At 36.4% G+C, this 15,638-nt stretch overlaps 3 protein-coding genes across 3 annotated transcripts; 1 reads left to right on the top strand and 2 right to left on the bottom strand.

The window, feature by feature from the left end:
- Window positions 1-321: 321 nt before the first annotated feature.
- LOC121981598 (ubiquitin-conjugating enzyme E2 35) lies at window positions 322-6,484 on the top strand. Its single transcript, XM_042534196.1, has 8 exons — window positions 322-506; window positions 679-706; window positions 825-911; window positions 1,031-1,089; window positions 5,403-5,444; window positions 5,517-5,590; window positions 6,045-6,142; window positions 6,233-6,484. The coding sequence occupies exons 1-8, from the start codon at window positions 471-473 to the stop codon at window positions 6,268-6,270; spliced, it is 462 nt and encodes a 153-aa protein (XP_042390130.1). The 5' UTR covers window positions 322-470; the 3' UTR covers window positions 6,271-6,484.
- Window positions 6,485-7,149: 665 nt separating this feature from the next.
- LOC121983200 (monothiol glutaredoxin-S3-like) lies at window positions 7,150-8,007 on the bottom strand. Its single transcript, XM_042536156.1, has one exon. The coding sequence runs from the start codon at window positions 7,820-7,822 to the stop codon at window positions 7,322-7,324; it is 501 nt and encodes a 166-aa protein (XP_042392090.1). The 5' UTR covers window positions 7,823-8,007; the 3' UTR covers window positions 7,150-7,321.
- A 4,805-nt stretch (window positions 8,008-12,812) lies between these two features.
- On the bottom strand, window positions 12,813-15,425 carry LOC121981597 (uncharacterized protein At4g28440-like). The gene is made up of 2 exons (XM_042534195.1): window positions 15,093-15,425; window positions 12,813-13,249 (listed from the first exon to the last, which is right to left on the bottom strand). The coding sequence occupies exons 1-2, from the start codon at window positions 15,331-15,333 to the stop codon at window positions 13,059-13,061; spliced, it is 432 nt and encodes a 143-aa protein (XP_042390129.1). The 5' UTR covers window positions 15,334-15,425; the 3' UTR covers window positions 12,813-13,058.
- Window positions 15,426-15,638: the final 213 nt, after the last annotated feature.

Below are 15,638 nucleotides of genomic sequence, written 5' to 3'. Positions count from 1 at the left end.
AATATCCAAACGAATCAAACTCAAACTAAGCTCAAACCAACCTCAAACTCATAAAAAAAAAAAAAAATCAAGTCAAAATTTAATAATCATTTTAATAATATGGTTCATTTTTACTCGACTGAATTAGCTTATTAAATAAATTTGAAGATCATCAAACTTGATTCAGCTTGGTTGGCTTACAGCCCTGCAAACAATCCAAGATCCAGGGATGCCGAAAAATGCGAAAACTTTGAGGGGGGCGAAACGAAAATCATCCCAAATCGAGAATACTGGTGGAAAATAGTTAGCTTTGGCCTTTGCCCTTTGGGAAGCTTTATATGAACGCCATTCCACTAGATTCAATCAAGGTGAGGCTACTCCTTTTGACTTGCCCTTTACCTTCCGCTCTTATTCCTCGCCTCCTGTTCTTCCGATCGATCCGCGAGAGAAGCCTTGAGCGCGCAGCAGGCGACCCGATTCGTGTCGTCTCGATGGCCAACAGCAACCTCCCTCGCCGGATCATCAAGGTATGCCCTCTCCTGGTCCTTTTGTTCTTTCCTTTCCTCCTCTCGCCGATTCGGCACGATCAGGTCCAGGAAATAGGGGAAATAGCACCGGAGGTTGTTTGTTGTTTTAATAGGGTTTTCCTTATTTGTGCTGAGAATGTGTGGTTTGATTTGTATCATGTCGGTCTGTCAGGAAACGCAAAGACTCCTTAGCGAACCCGGTAAGTTTTACTTTGTTTTCGATTAGTGTTAGGTATTTTTAGGGTGATGGGAATTACAGTGTTTTGGTTCGGGAATTGTTTATCCTGTTTGGATATTGCGACTCTTTACGTTTTGCAGCTCCCGGCATCAGTGCATCTCCGTCCGAGGATAATATGCGCTACTTCAATGTGATGATCCTCGGGCCAACTCAGTCTCCTTACGAAGGTGACGTCTTTTCTGATTAAATACGAGTTATTTAGTACCTTCGTTTGGTGATTTTTTTATCTGAAGATCTAAAGTTATTTTCTTATTTGCATTTTATTTTCTGTTTTTCCTATGATCAGGAGGAGTTTTCAAGCTGGAGTTGTTTTTGCCTGAAGAATATCCCATGGCTGCTCCAAAGGTAAGATACTCTGTAGTTAGTCTTCTGCGTATCTCGATTAGAAGGCAAAATTTGTGTATGCTTAGACTTTTGTCTTTACCACGTTTAAGCATCTAGCTAAGCTAGAATAGGTAGATATATAGTTTTGACTAGTTCTACTTTTGTTTCAAACCTACATTGCTTCTTAGTTCAAGCATGACTTTACAATTATTGTCTTGGAACAGTCGGGACACTGTCTGCTGTCATTGGTGTTGTGCTTCCATTATTATAAAACTTTTCTTTCTTCGAAAGTTATGGCTTTCTTTATGGACAATTTTGAGTTTATTAAAAATTTATCAACTCAGTAGTGCACGTTGGAGGCTTTATGGGATTGCACGGAAATCATGATTCAAGTAATTAAGAGAAAAACATCAAAACGGAAAGTAACTCCTTTCGTATATTGATGCATTTCTACTCCACAAGATTTAGTTAAAAGTTCGTGAAGATGGGACCTAACAAATAAACAGACATCAATAGCTAGCGATATGTCTGAACTCGTAATTATTTGGTTTGATTGGATCTGTGTTTTCTCCTCCATTGAGTTCCATGTAAAGCCATATACCAACTTATTCTTACAATATGATTAGGATCCATATTCATGAATATGACATGCCATGTTTTTACTGTACGCTTTCAATTAAACTAACAGTTGCAGTGTCATGAAACAATGATATTGATGTTTTATTTTGTCATCAAAATTCATGGATGGACATAGTCATTGCCTTTTTTGCCTTGTGTTCTTCTAATTTTTAACCCACTATTCTAATTTCTGTTTCATGTCATGGCACTCTTTGATGCAAGACCACCATAAAATCAGAAGTTAACTTGATACAAGAATCATTCAAAATTTATTACAGAGGCCTTGCTGACATAACAGCACGAGCCCACTAAATAGAGTCATAGGATTTTGGGACATGGCGTTTGGTTATATGATCACACAGATTCTTCTTAAAGCAAACCAAAAATGTACCCTATCCAATTAAACAAAATTATTCTAGTAAAATAAAGGAGTAATTATAGTTGCTGGAATCAAGGAACCTGACTGCCAACGGGTGATATATGTGATTCTTAATGTAACAGGCCTTTGAACAATGACCATTGCATGGGGGAGGATAGAACCTGGCAAGCATTTCGTTGCCAGGAATTGACATCCAGACCTCTTGGTGGCAATGCCCCATGCAATGACCATTTGTCCGTCCCGTGGGAACAACAACACTGAACATTGAATGTACAATAGAAGTGCACAATCATTCCCCATGAAATTTCCATGTTGCGTTGTTTCATTCATTGTTCACATTTGTTTGTTCCTTCCCACTAATAAGATAAAAACTAAAAAATGTTTTGACGAAGGTAATTCATACATACGTTAAACATGTCTTCAATTGACTGAAAACACAATATTTCTCACAGATATGTTCTAATATTGAAGTCAAAGTTGGAATTACATGCATAATCGGTAGCCTGAAAGTCTTGATATATTCCTTTTAAGTTCAAAGATTGACTAATGTTCTATTTTTGTTGAGTCCTGTATCGTGACTATTAGGACTAAATTTCTTCAAAATGTTACGTGAACCATAATTCGAGCATCCAAGGTAGTTAAATGATTTTTAGGAAGATATTTAGGATTAATTTGATTATCTCTGATATTACTCTTTTGTTCTGCTGAGAGTTAGCATACAATATATGTGGTTCATTTTTTAGTTCAATTACTTGCCCAAAATTGTCACCATCTCTTTAATTCTCCTTAAGTTTATGGCAGATTCAAATTGGTCAGAAGTAGTGGGGACATGTATGTCAGACCCATGTTGGTTTTACACCTTATCATCCTTTTCATACTATTTTACTAAAGGTTTAGAACCTCGATCAGCTTCTACAGATTCCAACTTTTTGCACCTTGATTAGGTCTCTGATTGTGATGTGTAAATACTCAAAGGTAGGATTTGCTTGTATGAGAATTGCATCCAAGAAATTAATGTGTTTTTGCTTTTTAGTCTAATGTTAGAATTAAGTTTTTCCTTTGTTTCTTGGAGTGGAAGGAAAAGGGCTAGAAAACGTTTACTGGCATAAAATCAAAAGGGTGCCCTTTTTTATCCATATCGTCAAAGGGCATTCCTTTTTCAAAATTTATCAAAATAACGCCCCATTCATAATTTGATTCTGAAATACCCCTCTGAGCTCCACCTTAGAGCAGCTTTGACCAAAGTTGCTTGTGCTCTTAAAATAGTGTGGGTGATGTAGCTTTGACCACAGCTTCTCCAAGGTAGAGCAACTTTGACGAAAGTTGGGTCAGAGCTACTCTAAGGTGGAGCAGTTTTGACCAAAGTTGGGTCAAAGCTACTCCAAAGTGGAGCGCAAAGGGAAATTTCAGCTATCAAATTATGGGTGGAACGTTGTTCTGTTAAGTTTTAAAAATGGCGCACTCTTTTAATGATATAGGTAATTAGGGGTCGTTTTGATTGTCTGCCAAGTTTACATTGCTTCTAGAAATTTATTGTGGATTTTTTTTTCTCAGAAAATGGTGAATTTTGTGGTTCATGTGAGCGATTAAAATTGGGGCAATTCCATGTGTGTCAATCATTGCTTGGTCAGGCAAAGAGCATTGTGAGCCTCGTCGCATTATGGAGCTCCTCCTGGATGTGTGTGTCCACTGTCTTTCTACCATTACTTAATTGAGGCAAGCTACACAACCTTGGCCTATGGGACCTCGAGCTTAGCTTTGACTTGTGTATTGATGAGGCTAGAGAAGAAGGTGGAGGCAACACGAGGGGGGTAGGGGGGCATGTTCCAATAGACAAAGTGAATTGTCAATTGGGAAGGAGTGTCTTAATATACAGATACCATTGACTACCTCATTTGTCCACATTATGTAAGACTGTGAGGGTACATCATAGCTTCAACACACTCTCATGCCCTTCATGACTCAGGTAGAGATCTGGCTCTGGTACTTAGGGACAAATGTTATCAAATTTTTAGCCATTCAGTTGGTTTAGTCTGTTGTATTATTCACAGTGGAACCAGTAACCCATATGGACAAATTTGTAATTCTCAGCAGTCAGTATAATGTATAATATATCAATATGCCTTAAGAAATGCTGCATTACCATGGTTTCAAATGTTCTCCCCAATGGTTTTGTCTTTGTAGATTGAAGTGGGTGAATTTCTGAATTTAGGCAATGAAACAATTTTGCTTGCAAACATATAACTAAGTAGGATTAGCTTTAAGTTCTCCAATTGGAGAATGGGTACTTTTTCCATTCTGGTATTTTGGTTTGCCATTCTGTCTTCACCAAACCTTTTTCATGAATGTTTAGAGGGCCTTATTTTCTTGGAATTTAGAATTGCCTTGTGTTTCCTTTTATCCTTCTATCAGTTGTGATTGGAAGGATATTATTCATTTTAGCAATTAGTTCATCTGTTGACAAGCCTCTTGTATTAGGGAGGAGGGTAATTGTAGCACCTATAGTTACAAAATGCAGAATGCATTGCAAGTTCTTTTTCTATCATCTTCATTTTTCTTTCTTTCTCTATCTTTGTTGCATTCAGAATTAATATATTTCTCAGAACTCATCTTGATTATGATCATGAAGTCATAAATGAACTATTAATGGTTTGTTACTCTGACTGACAATCTCCATGAGACTGTCGCTTTTGTCCAAATTCTACCAATTGAGTACCAGCTCATTTCTACTCCAAACTCTGGGAAGCAGAGGATTAAAACCCTTTGAGTGTCTATCTGGTAGCTTTCTAATACTAATTTCCTGTGTTTTTAGTGCGCCAGGAAATTTGCAGATATGAGCTAATTGAAATTAACAAGACAAATAGACAATATTGGCATTATGTATTAGAATAAGAAAATAATGATAATTTCATTTGTCTTTTGAACCTAGTTGTAGAGAACAGCTATAATTTCTTACTAAACTGAATTCTAGCAGGCTCAATATATTCTATTTTGTCTACAATAAACTTGCGAAAAATATAATTAATAAATTATATAGACTCTGAATTGCTTTACCATTTGAGGCTTCAATTTCATCAAATAAAAAACATATTTTCTCGAAGTGTCCTAGTGTTAACTAGTTGGACATCTATCTCTAGAAACAGCAAGGCAAAGTGTGAACTTCTTTATCACTTATGGAAGATATCATGGAGTAGATCACCGAGCTACCATTTTCATTTTAGTCACTCATATTCATCTTTAGAGCTTTGTTCCTCTTCACCTTTTGATTTAAAAAGTTGAATAACAATAGTTCTTATTTACATTGGTCATTAATTTTTATAAACTGTATCTAGAACAGGTCCGCTTTCTCACCAAAATATACCACCCAAATATTGACAAGGCAAGATGCTCTACCTTGTATTTTGACTTTTTATATGAAATGCATATCTAATATAATGGGTTCGACATTCAGCTTGGAAGAATATGCCTTGACATCCTGAAGGACAAATGGAGTCCAGCCCTCCAAATCAGAACAGTACTGCTCAGGTGACATGTTTTGTTTTATTAGCAGTCATTATCTGTTGATACTGAACCTTCTTAACCCATGAAAGGGTGTGACATTTTTTCTTTTTTCATTTTGGATGATGCAGCCTCGTAAGCAAATCAAAATAATCTAAACAAACAATTACCGAATCCACTTATGTTTTTATTGAAAAACAAGGTTATGAGAAGTACTTTATTATTGCTTATCTCCAAAATGGAGTTTTTATTGTTCTTTGTAAAACTCAATGGTCAAAGTTATTGCCTTTTGAGCTTGGATTTCTTCCTACCTCTATCTCAATATCTATTCTCCCTGCATTCATGGACTATAATGTGATCACAAGGTAGTTGCTTTCTTATTTCCACAAATTGATAGTTGCTTTCTTATTTCCTTGAAAAATAATAATTTCTTAAGTTCATTTCTCTAGTGACACTGCACTTTACTACTTTTCCCCCTCAGCATTCAGGCTCTTCTTAGTGCCCCAAATCCAGATGACCCTCTCTCAGAGAACATCGCCAAGCACTGGAAGTCGAACGAAGCAGAAGCTGTGGAAACAGGTATTCTTTCATTCACGGCCTCAGTGATTGAACTCATCCATTTTAAGCTCCTCACCACCCTGACTCTCACCGATTGACTGGATAATGCAGCAAAAGAATGGACACGTCTTTATGCTTCCGGTGCATAAAGAATTGCTCCAGACAGCCGCGGTGATTTATTTGCACTTGGAAGTTTATTCATCCATATAAAACCTTGACACTGAACAAGGTGCAAGTGCAAGTCAAGGAAATGCTTCCTTCCTTCTTCCTTCTTCTGCTGCTGCTGTTATATATCGTGTAATCGCAAAATTTCAAGCTGTATCTCTACTCTCTTTATTATGCCACTAAAACCTAATTTCCTAACTTGCATTTGTGAAAATATAGCCTTGAATGTTTTGCTTCATTATAAAAATGAGATTTAGTAAGCATGCATTTACTCAACATGAACAAGAAGCTGAGGCACGTGGTGACCTCACAGCAACGATATTAATTTTGATAAAATTAATGGAAAGAAATTCGTCATAAATTTTGTCGACCATATTAAATCGTATATTCCATTCGAGTTTGACAAGTTTAAAAACTTTCCTCCTCGCACACTGGGACGTTTAATTCCACGTGGAGTTTATTTGGCTCTGGACACCGACAAAGATAGGGATTCCAAGGCGGATTTGATTGGACATACGAGCTAATATTTAATTCATACGATTACTTAAATAATTTTATATTTCACAAAAAGTAATAGCAATAATTTAATAAATTCAGAAACGAAAATCATATTGCTGTTGGAGCAATACACACAGCTTGCGGATGAATTCCAATAAAAAAAAAATCCTAACTTTAAAAGAAAATAAAATTTGAACCGAACCAATTTTGACGGGCAGCTTCGGTGCCAGCCGGGACAACTGCCACCTACCACATGGATGTAATGATCAGCCTGCGGATGTTTTATGCGGTCACGTCGCACGATTCCGTTCCTACCGGCTACGACCATCGCACGTGCGAAGCTTTTGATTTTTGTAAAAAATAAATAAATTAATTTCCGATTTTTTAATATTATTTTTGTAAAATCACAAAGGCCAATTCCTTACATTACGATTAGATCGAATGGTCGGAAACGCATCTCGCCTCCAAAATTTACAAATCACGAGGCAGATTTACGGTAGTGATGCAAGTACATGGGGGAAAAGGGCAAAACGGTCATCAGAGCCAGAGGGCGCCGGCTTGCTTCAGGATCGGCACGAGCTCGCCGGTGATGTGGACGGCGAGAAGGCGATCGAGCCCGCCGAGAAGCTTTCCCCCCACGAACACCACCGGGAGAATCAGAGGCCGCCTGAGATCCCCTCCAGCGACTTCGATTTCCGCCGCGCCTTCCGCCAGCGCCGCCGCCTCGGCCGCCGCCTCCTCCCCGACCTCGCACACCGCCGGATTGACCCCCAGCCCCAGAAGCAGCCTCCTCGCCACGTGGCCCATGCAGCAGCCCCTCCGCGCCAGCACCACCGCCGGATTCTCCGCCACCAGCCGCCTCATCCCCCCCGCGCCTTCGCCGTCGCCGCCGGAGAGCGACGCGGAGGAGGACGACGAGGAATCCGCCGGCGAAGTCGAAAGCCCACCCGGCGCCGACAGGGGGCGTTCGTCGGCGGCTTCGATCCCCGGAGGGGGGAAGCGCGGCCGCGCCGACAGGTACGGGATCGCTTCCTGCATCCTTCTTCCCTTCCCCTTTTGCCAATCGACACGCAGGAAATCGAGGAGAAAATGAGTGCACGGAAATGGAAAGGAGAACGTGGGGACGATAATATAGTAGAAGCCGCGCGGCGGGATGACGTCAACGCAACATCCTCCGACGTCATCGAGCGGTGGGAGTAAAATCCGTTCTGCTTTCGCGTAGGCTTCCCCGTCTTAATGACGTCATCACCATGCACCTGTCTGCACCTCTTTGTCGTCCGCTGACGTCTCCGAATGATCGGCCGTCCTCGCCGGGACACCAAACACGTCGGCCCACAGAATTCAGACGGCGTTCGCTGGCTTTGGATTAGAAATAGAAACGGCCCGCGCCTCCGGTTCGCGCTCGGCTCGCGTCGGCGCCGATCCTCCGGTCGAGCGAAGAGATCCGACGGATCAAATTCGGCACGTTTGGCTTAGGGCCTATCGGGTCGGATCTGGATGACGAATTGGGTCGAATTGCCGACATCGATTGACGTAGAGGAGCGACAGTTGACCACACGGATGAGGAGCGGGTCCACAAATATCAACCAAATTTTATGATTATTAGAAATTCGCCGAGTTTATCATTATCGGAATTCACGACGTCATCTCATACGTCATTATTATATAATTTTTTAAAAAACTAAATTTTATAATCAATTCATCAAAATAGTAGACTAACATTACCAAATAATTTATATAAGAAAAATACATTGTACTTTGAAATTTTTAAAAGGGTAATCATCTTGAAAAACACATATTAAAAAAAAATTATCCTTAGTCTAAATCTAAAGTTATTAAATACTTTTCATAAAAAATATTTAATAATTATTAATTAATTAATATGATTTCAATGTACTTTACAATTTTATGTGACTTAATATAAAAATAATAATAAATAGACAGAGAGGCAGTAAAGTGCAATAATGTAAAATTAATGCAAATATAACTTTTTAAGGATTATTAAAGTATTTAAAGATTTTAATCTTATAAAAATAAAAGGTCTTAAATTCGCCAAATTGTCATACTCATTTTCTTTAAAAAATAAAGTCAAAATGATATTTTCTTTTCCAAAAATATCTTTACTTTCATAATTATGAAAAATGATACACATAAAATCATAAGTAGTTAGGAGACAATAGAACACCTTTAACACTATTATTAAAAAAATAATTATTTTATTTTAATAAAATTAATTATACATACTATTATCAATTTATTAAAATTACTTAAATTTTATTAAATTCACTTGATTAAAATTATTTTAAAATAGTGTGACCTAAATTCTCAAATATTGAATCTTAAATCCTAAATACTTTCATATCATAATAATCTTCGTACACTCATCAAAATTATTTAAACTTTATTAAAATCCTTTTAAATTGATAAAAAAATTCTATTTTAAAACAATTATAAAAATTACTTGGTAGACGATCTTATGTAATGGAATAAAATTTAATTTTTATTGTATAAAAATTATTAAGTAATTACTATAAAACTATTATATTAGCTGTTACAAATTAAATAGATATTTGTTTAATAAGTTAATGGTAGTTGTTATAATATGAATATTTTTAAAACATAGGTTTTTTTTTTGAAAAAAAATTATTATAATTTGAGGCTACTTTCGATTTGCCCTTAAAAATACGAATGTTTTAAAAAGTAAATATACCTTTTAATTATTAATTTTTTATAATTTAATAAATAAAACGTACAATTTTATGTTGATAAAAGCAAATAAAAGCTGTGGCTTGATAGCTACGTCATCATGATATGCCCATGCTCCAACAGCATTCATGATAATGTCTCTCTGGCGATTCACGATAAGTCACTCTATCAAAATTTAGATATTAATTATTAAATTTTATGTACAAATCTTGCTTGATAATAATTAAAATATACCACTAAATCTTAGACTTTACGATATCTTAGATCTTATTAATACCACCGAATCTTCCTTCCTTAATTAATTAATTATTATAAAATGACTTTTATTTTAATGAAGCCTCGTGTTTGGTTAGGAGCCAATACATTCCAAGTGGTGGAGGCCAAACGACGAAATTAATTTATTATTGACACAGACTCGTCATTTTTAATTTATTTTATATTTTTTAAAATATATATATATAATTTAATTTGGCAAAAATGTTTTTTATAATTTCAATTTCGCAAAATGCACATAATGTTTTTTTACCAAATATTTTATAGCGCAAATTTATTATTTTTTCTCCAAATATTACGAAATAAAATGTAGATACAATTGAGATTTAGCATGATTGAATATTGATAATTTTATAGTAAAAAATTGAGCATTTTGATTAAAATTTTATTACTTTATTGTTGATGCCTAACTCGCTCAACGGGGCGAATATAAAATTAGTTTCTTCTATTTTTTTTTATTAAATTGTTATTTTAATGAATATTCTCTTATCCTTATGAAACACTGAGTTTAGATTTTTAAGTATGTTTATTATATTAAATAGTTTTTTGAAAAAACTTATCTTTAATTTTATATGAATCATGTTGTTCCATTATAAGTGTGATGAAAGGCTATAGATGTCCTCTTGGGGCGATGCAAAGTTAAGGTATAGAGTATTGTTGAAGTTTTTGGATCAAAAATTGGAATGTTCGAGTTTGACTCCCCATTATATCTTATCATCTGTACTAATGACTAGTAGTTATTCGTAATTTAATTTTTCTGTGTTGACTTAGAGATGTATTGACAAGAGTAATGGAAACAAACGAATCACCTTCTATCACATACTATAGACAAAATTAAGGATGACATCCTATTGTTTCTAAAGCATAAAGAAACATCCTTTTATGATTTTTAATTAAAAAGCATCTCATTCCACTTGCTACCCTTTAAAATAATAGATACCCCAATATCTCTAAGACAAGTATTAAATGTAGGATAGATGAATTTAACTTGTTCAACAACATTCATATTATTACAATTATTATTTCGTAGTTATTACACATATGGTAAAGGGTATATATCCTATTCACATACACATTTATATTGTAATAACGGTGAAATCGTAGTTACTACGGTTTTATAATTGTTACAACACGGATTTAACTTGCTCATCATTCATGTTTAGCAGTTACGAGTTCCCTCGGGACGATCTAGTGACTAACGTATGAGGTGTTGCCACCATGAGATCTGAGATTCGAATTTCGACAAAACTGAGATAAATATCTCCTTTATATGCTAGTCACTATTCCAAAGGTTAGTAGCCGTCCGTAATTTACCTCTTCCATGTTGATCTTAAGATGAGTTGACGGGGTACTGGGGCGAACATATTCACTTTTTACCATCGTATTTAGGTTACAAAACTTTAACTACTATAATATTTATAACAATTATAATTTCATAGCAATTATAATGCACCAGTTGATTCATAATTTAATATGGAAACAAAAAACTCAAAAAGACATGCCCTTCTAATAATTTTAACAAAAAAGGCCACACTTTTTTTTTATTTTCAATTAAATTTACTTAACAATTTAAAAATGATTGAGATTTGATTGAATCGCAAGTTGAAATTTTCAAATAATTTTCGATCGCGAAAAATTATTATTTTTTTTTCAAAAGATTAAACTTCATGTAATATATTTGAAGTTATTTCTATATATAATACAACATAATAAACCTTATTTAATAGAAATTTAATGAGTTCAAAGAAAGGCATTCAACTGATAAAGGCAATTTTTCCAAAGCTTTATTCATCTAACAAAGGCATATAAAAGCATTAGACTGGTAAATAAATAACAAAAGATGTTAAAAATTTTCTCAAAAAGAAGCATTATTTGTTGGTAGCCCACGGTTTTGACGTGAACATTAATTGCGTTAAATTAGCCCTTACGGATTTCATGTCTAAGTGTATTGAGACTTGTGAACATAGGAGGCGTTGAGAGCGAATGTATTCGTCTTTTGTCACCATTGAGACTTGTGAACATAACAAATTGAGCGAAAAACGTAACAAACGAGAAGAATAGTATGAAAAGAGAGTCGACGGATTGGATATATTCAAGATACGAGAAGCTATGGAAAAATATATTGACAGAGCGAAAAAAATACGATCCAAGGGAAGCGAAGTAGGGAGGAAGTCTGTTTGAGGAGGAAGGTCAAAGTTATATTAGGATGAGCTTAACTCCGGACGACCGAATCATCACCCAAGTGAGTAGAAGTCAAAGAATAGTCAACACAGAGGTTAAACATTCCAAGCGCTCGGAACGATTCCAGGCACTTGGATTGGGTGGCTACGTCACCAAGAACCATTGCCGAGACAATGTCTACGTAAGTAGAATCTGAGTACACGAATCACTTCCAGACACTCGCAATGCCCAAATCCATTGATTATAATATTACCAAGTGGATCGACATCGACCGTGTTACTTCCAGACGCCTAAAAGCCGCCACATCAGCAAACAAGTTGCAAAAAGGCGGGTCCTGCCGCCCAGCGGCCCCCTCACCCCTGCCCCACGAGTATGAGAGGGAGTAAATCACGGTGAATACGGGCCCGGCGATGACATGGCGGTCGAAGGTGTTTAGCACGGACAGATATTGATGTTATCGCAATTGCCACATCAGCAAACAAGCACTTTGAGCACAATGACTATAAATAGATCATGATGCTCGAGGTTTAGAGGTATCACATTATGTTCCAATTTCGATATCACATTATGTTCTAATTTCGTTTTAAGTGATCGTACTTTCAATTCGTGTAAGGGACTTCTCCGTCTCCAATATTATCGAAGGAGTTTGTTAGTGTAATCACCCAGATTGTAAACAAAATAAATCTCCTAAATTCCCTTTAACTTTTATGTTCTTTATTTTTATTAATTAATATGTATATCCTCAGTAAGAAGTCAGAAAAGCTAATTTTATTTACATGTTATTCACCCGGTTCTAAACAGTCTACCAATCCTACATTATTTAATCTGAAAGAATCTATCACCAAATGCTAGCAAAACACCATAACCATGACGTCAAGGATCTAAAATAAATTGGATAATCAAGTACAAAATTATGTTTATTTCAGAATCTATTAACTGCATCATGAAACATCAACTGAAAGAAGAAAAAACAAGAGGTAGTGGACTAACTAAACAAGTGCAGTGTGCAGCAAATTTTGTAGGCTAAGATTCCTACAACTTCGTCACCAGGAGATGATGTAGAACTGGTGATCATTTTCTGCACCAGATGAGATTGCTCTCCGAGGTACAGTTGTTACTCTTCGGTAACATTCACTAGCTCGTACTCGATCAAAGACAGATTGTTATCCTCTTTCACGGTGAAATCAGCAGGATTGGTCACCTCAATGCGCCCCCATTTGTCTACGGCCAATCTCATTGAGCCCTTAAACATATCGATCTTGGCGTTCCGGAGAATGACGGTGTTGTCTGGTTTCATCAAATCAACTGCAGCAGAAGGGGAAAATATTAAATTCTTGAAGCAATTATCTTCTCATATTGAAAGTCTTCACTGAGACTTGGGCAGTGAAGAACATTTTAATGGCCAGTGAAGGATTTGATATGTTAAGCAGCAACGAGTAAAATTAAACTGGCCGCGAGGAGTAAATGAATATGCTGGAAACCGAGTGAAGCTTTTTACTTGTGAGACCCAAATAATTAAGGTGGGTCATTCAACAGGTAAAATATGTCTCAAAATTCTTTAGGGGGGCAGAAACTAGCAAAAACACACACTGAATAATAGTGAGGAATATAACTTCTAGATCTGCTGCCCAGCATGCAACCATGTAACATGCATGTTAAAAAAAAAGATACTCTGCATGCATAAGAAGGATGTAGAAAGACAGAAACTAATACAAATTGATGGAATACCAACAAAAATAAAATTAGGCTTTCAATACATTCTTCAAACAAAAGAAATTGTGGGAGAAAACTAAAATGTTGATCATTCTACACCAGCAACAGGTGTGAAGAGAACAAAAATATTACCATCTATGAGAAGATAATATGCTGAATGCACACAAAACAAATGCAAGATGAGAGAAATTTTATCCCTAACTGAATCTAATCCCATTTTTGAACAATATGCAAGACTATATCACTAGTTGCTGAGAAACAATATTCTATTTATTCAATATATGATGATACAATTATACACTATTTTGTCAGAGTGATGAAGTAGTGATAATGAAAAAAAAAACACACTAAAAGAATGCCTATTCTCAAAAGAAACTAAGATGTTAACATAATAATATATGACTATGGATTACAAAAATAATCAGAGTGGACAAAGAAATAATTAAAGTGAACTTAATGAATGTAAGAGAATTACTTTCCTTCAATTTCTACCCGGTCCACTACAATTCCTTCTAGGTCTACACTGAATTTTCCTGATCCATAGTCATATATTACAATCATAGCATTAGGTATACAAATTAGCTTTCAAGGGTGGCATGCATGTACCATTCATTTGATGGACTTTTTACTCAGATAAAAACAATAAATGTTAACTAAGGGATGCTAAGCAACCCTATATTGACAGGATAATGAAATTTCTGTGGACTGAAACTTGTATTTCCATGAGGCCAAAGTAAACGCTAAGATGTAACAAGTCACCAGAAGATGTCAATCGAACTGCAATGTTATGCATGTATATCCTACACAATCTTTCATCGAGAGTTAGCATTAAACATTTTCAATAGTTTGATAAAGGATAAATGTGGTTGATAACAAAATATAAGATCTAATCGTCCCTTTCGAATGAGTTATTAACATTTTCAGCTGACCCAAATAACTGGTATCTATCTTTTGCCATTAGCTTTGTTCAAGTTGCTCTTTATTGAGTGACTCAGCAAACGCATTGAACCTACAATCAGATGATGGAAAGCAACCCCCTTTCCTCCATTTTCATCAGATTTATTCAGTATATCCAAAGACTATATGGGCTGTGTTTTCTCATCATTAATTTTACACACGTTACCGTCTCAAATAAGCCCTGAGTTCAAGTTTCCATATGCGCAAGATGGAACCTTTTTCAATTTCAAGACTGAAACTATTAGTAAACCAATAAATTACACTACTTGACACAGTGGAATTCATGAGAGCATGGCCAAGTTTTGCATCTCAATCAGGCTTCTTCCAAGAATAGTTAAATGAAGAATTTTCTTTTAGGGAAAATAAAGGCCGAACTCCATCAAAATTGGCATATATCGCACGGTCATCCGCGGAAAGCGATAGGGTTTTGGCAACACACGAATCAAATCAGAGAGCCCGGAAAGCGAAAAGAACGCACCTTGTTCGTTGCGAGCCGTGAAGACGATAGTCCCGGTCTCGTCGCCGATGAGGCACTCGGCGATCCTGGTGGGACGCAGTTGACTAGCGGCGGCGGCGCGGCCCTTGTGGACAACGGTGTCGGATTTCAGCACCTTGACCGTGAGGGTGTGGCCGCCCGTCCCGGGCTTCAGCTGATCCACCTTCGTGAACACCGGCTTCCTCTTCGCGCCTCCCGCTGCCCCTTGCTGCTGCGTCGCCATGGCCACCAAAAAACCTAACCCTAGACCACTACCAAATCCTCTGCGATTCGTTCGTCCCGATCAATCATCGATGTGGCAAACGCCATCGCCATTAATCATTCGACAAGGCTCTTAAGTGGGCCCTTAGAACCCAAAGCCCACGACGGCCCACCAATACCTTCCTTATTACTCGCACCTTAATTGTAGTATTAAATTTTCATTCTAATATGTTTTTATTAGATTATTTTTTTTTTGTTTTATTCGATTTGATTTTACACTTCTTAATTGGAAATAATTGTCTAATTATAAATTAGAATATATTTAAA

Source organism: Zingiber officinale, chromosome 5A, assembly GCF_018446385.1.
Source record: "Zingiber officinale cultivar Zhangliang chromosome 5A, Zo_v1.1, whole genome shotgun sequence".
Taxonomy (NCBI): domain Eukaryota; kingdom Viridiplantae; phylum Streptophyta; class Magnoliopsida; order Zingiberales; family Zingiberaceae; genus Zingiber; species Zingiber officinale.
The sequence above is the reverse complement of the archived record's forward strand: the minus strand, read 5'-3'. Positions and strand labels throughout refer to the sequence as shown.

Coding starts and splice junctions, on each gene's coding strand:
- LOC121981598 (XM_042534196.1), top strand. CDS start 471: ATGGCCAACAGCAACCTCCCTCGCCGGATCATCAAG. Junction 507..678: donor TCCCTCGCCGGATCATCAAG/GTATGCCCTCTC, acceptor TCGGTCTGTCAG/GAAACGCAAAGACTCCTTAG. Junction 5,445..5,516: donor ACCACCCAAATATTGACAAG/GCAAGATGCTCT, acceptor TTCGACATTCAG/CTTGGAAGAATATGCCTTGA.
- LOC121981597 (XM_042534195.1), bottom strand. CDS start 15,333: ATGGCGACGCAGCAGCAAGGGGCAGCGGGAGGCGCGAAGAGGAAGCCG. Junction 13,250..15,092: donor CACGGCTCGCAACGAACAAG/GTGCGTTCTTTT, acceptor CTTCTGCTGCAG/TTGATTTGATGAAACCAGAC.
- LOC121983200 (XM_042536156.1), bottom strand. CDS start 7,822: ATGCAGGAAGCGATCCCGTACCTGTCGGCGCGGCCGCGCTTCCCCCCT.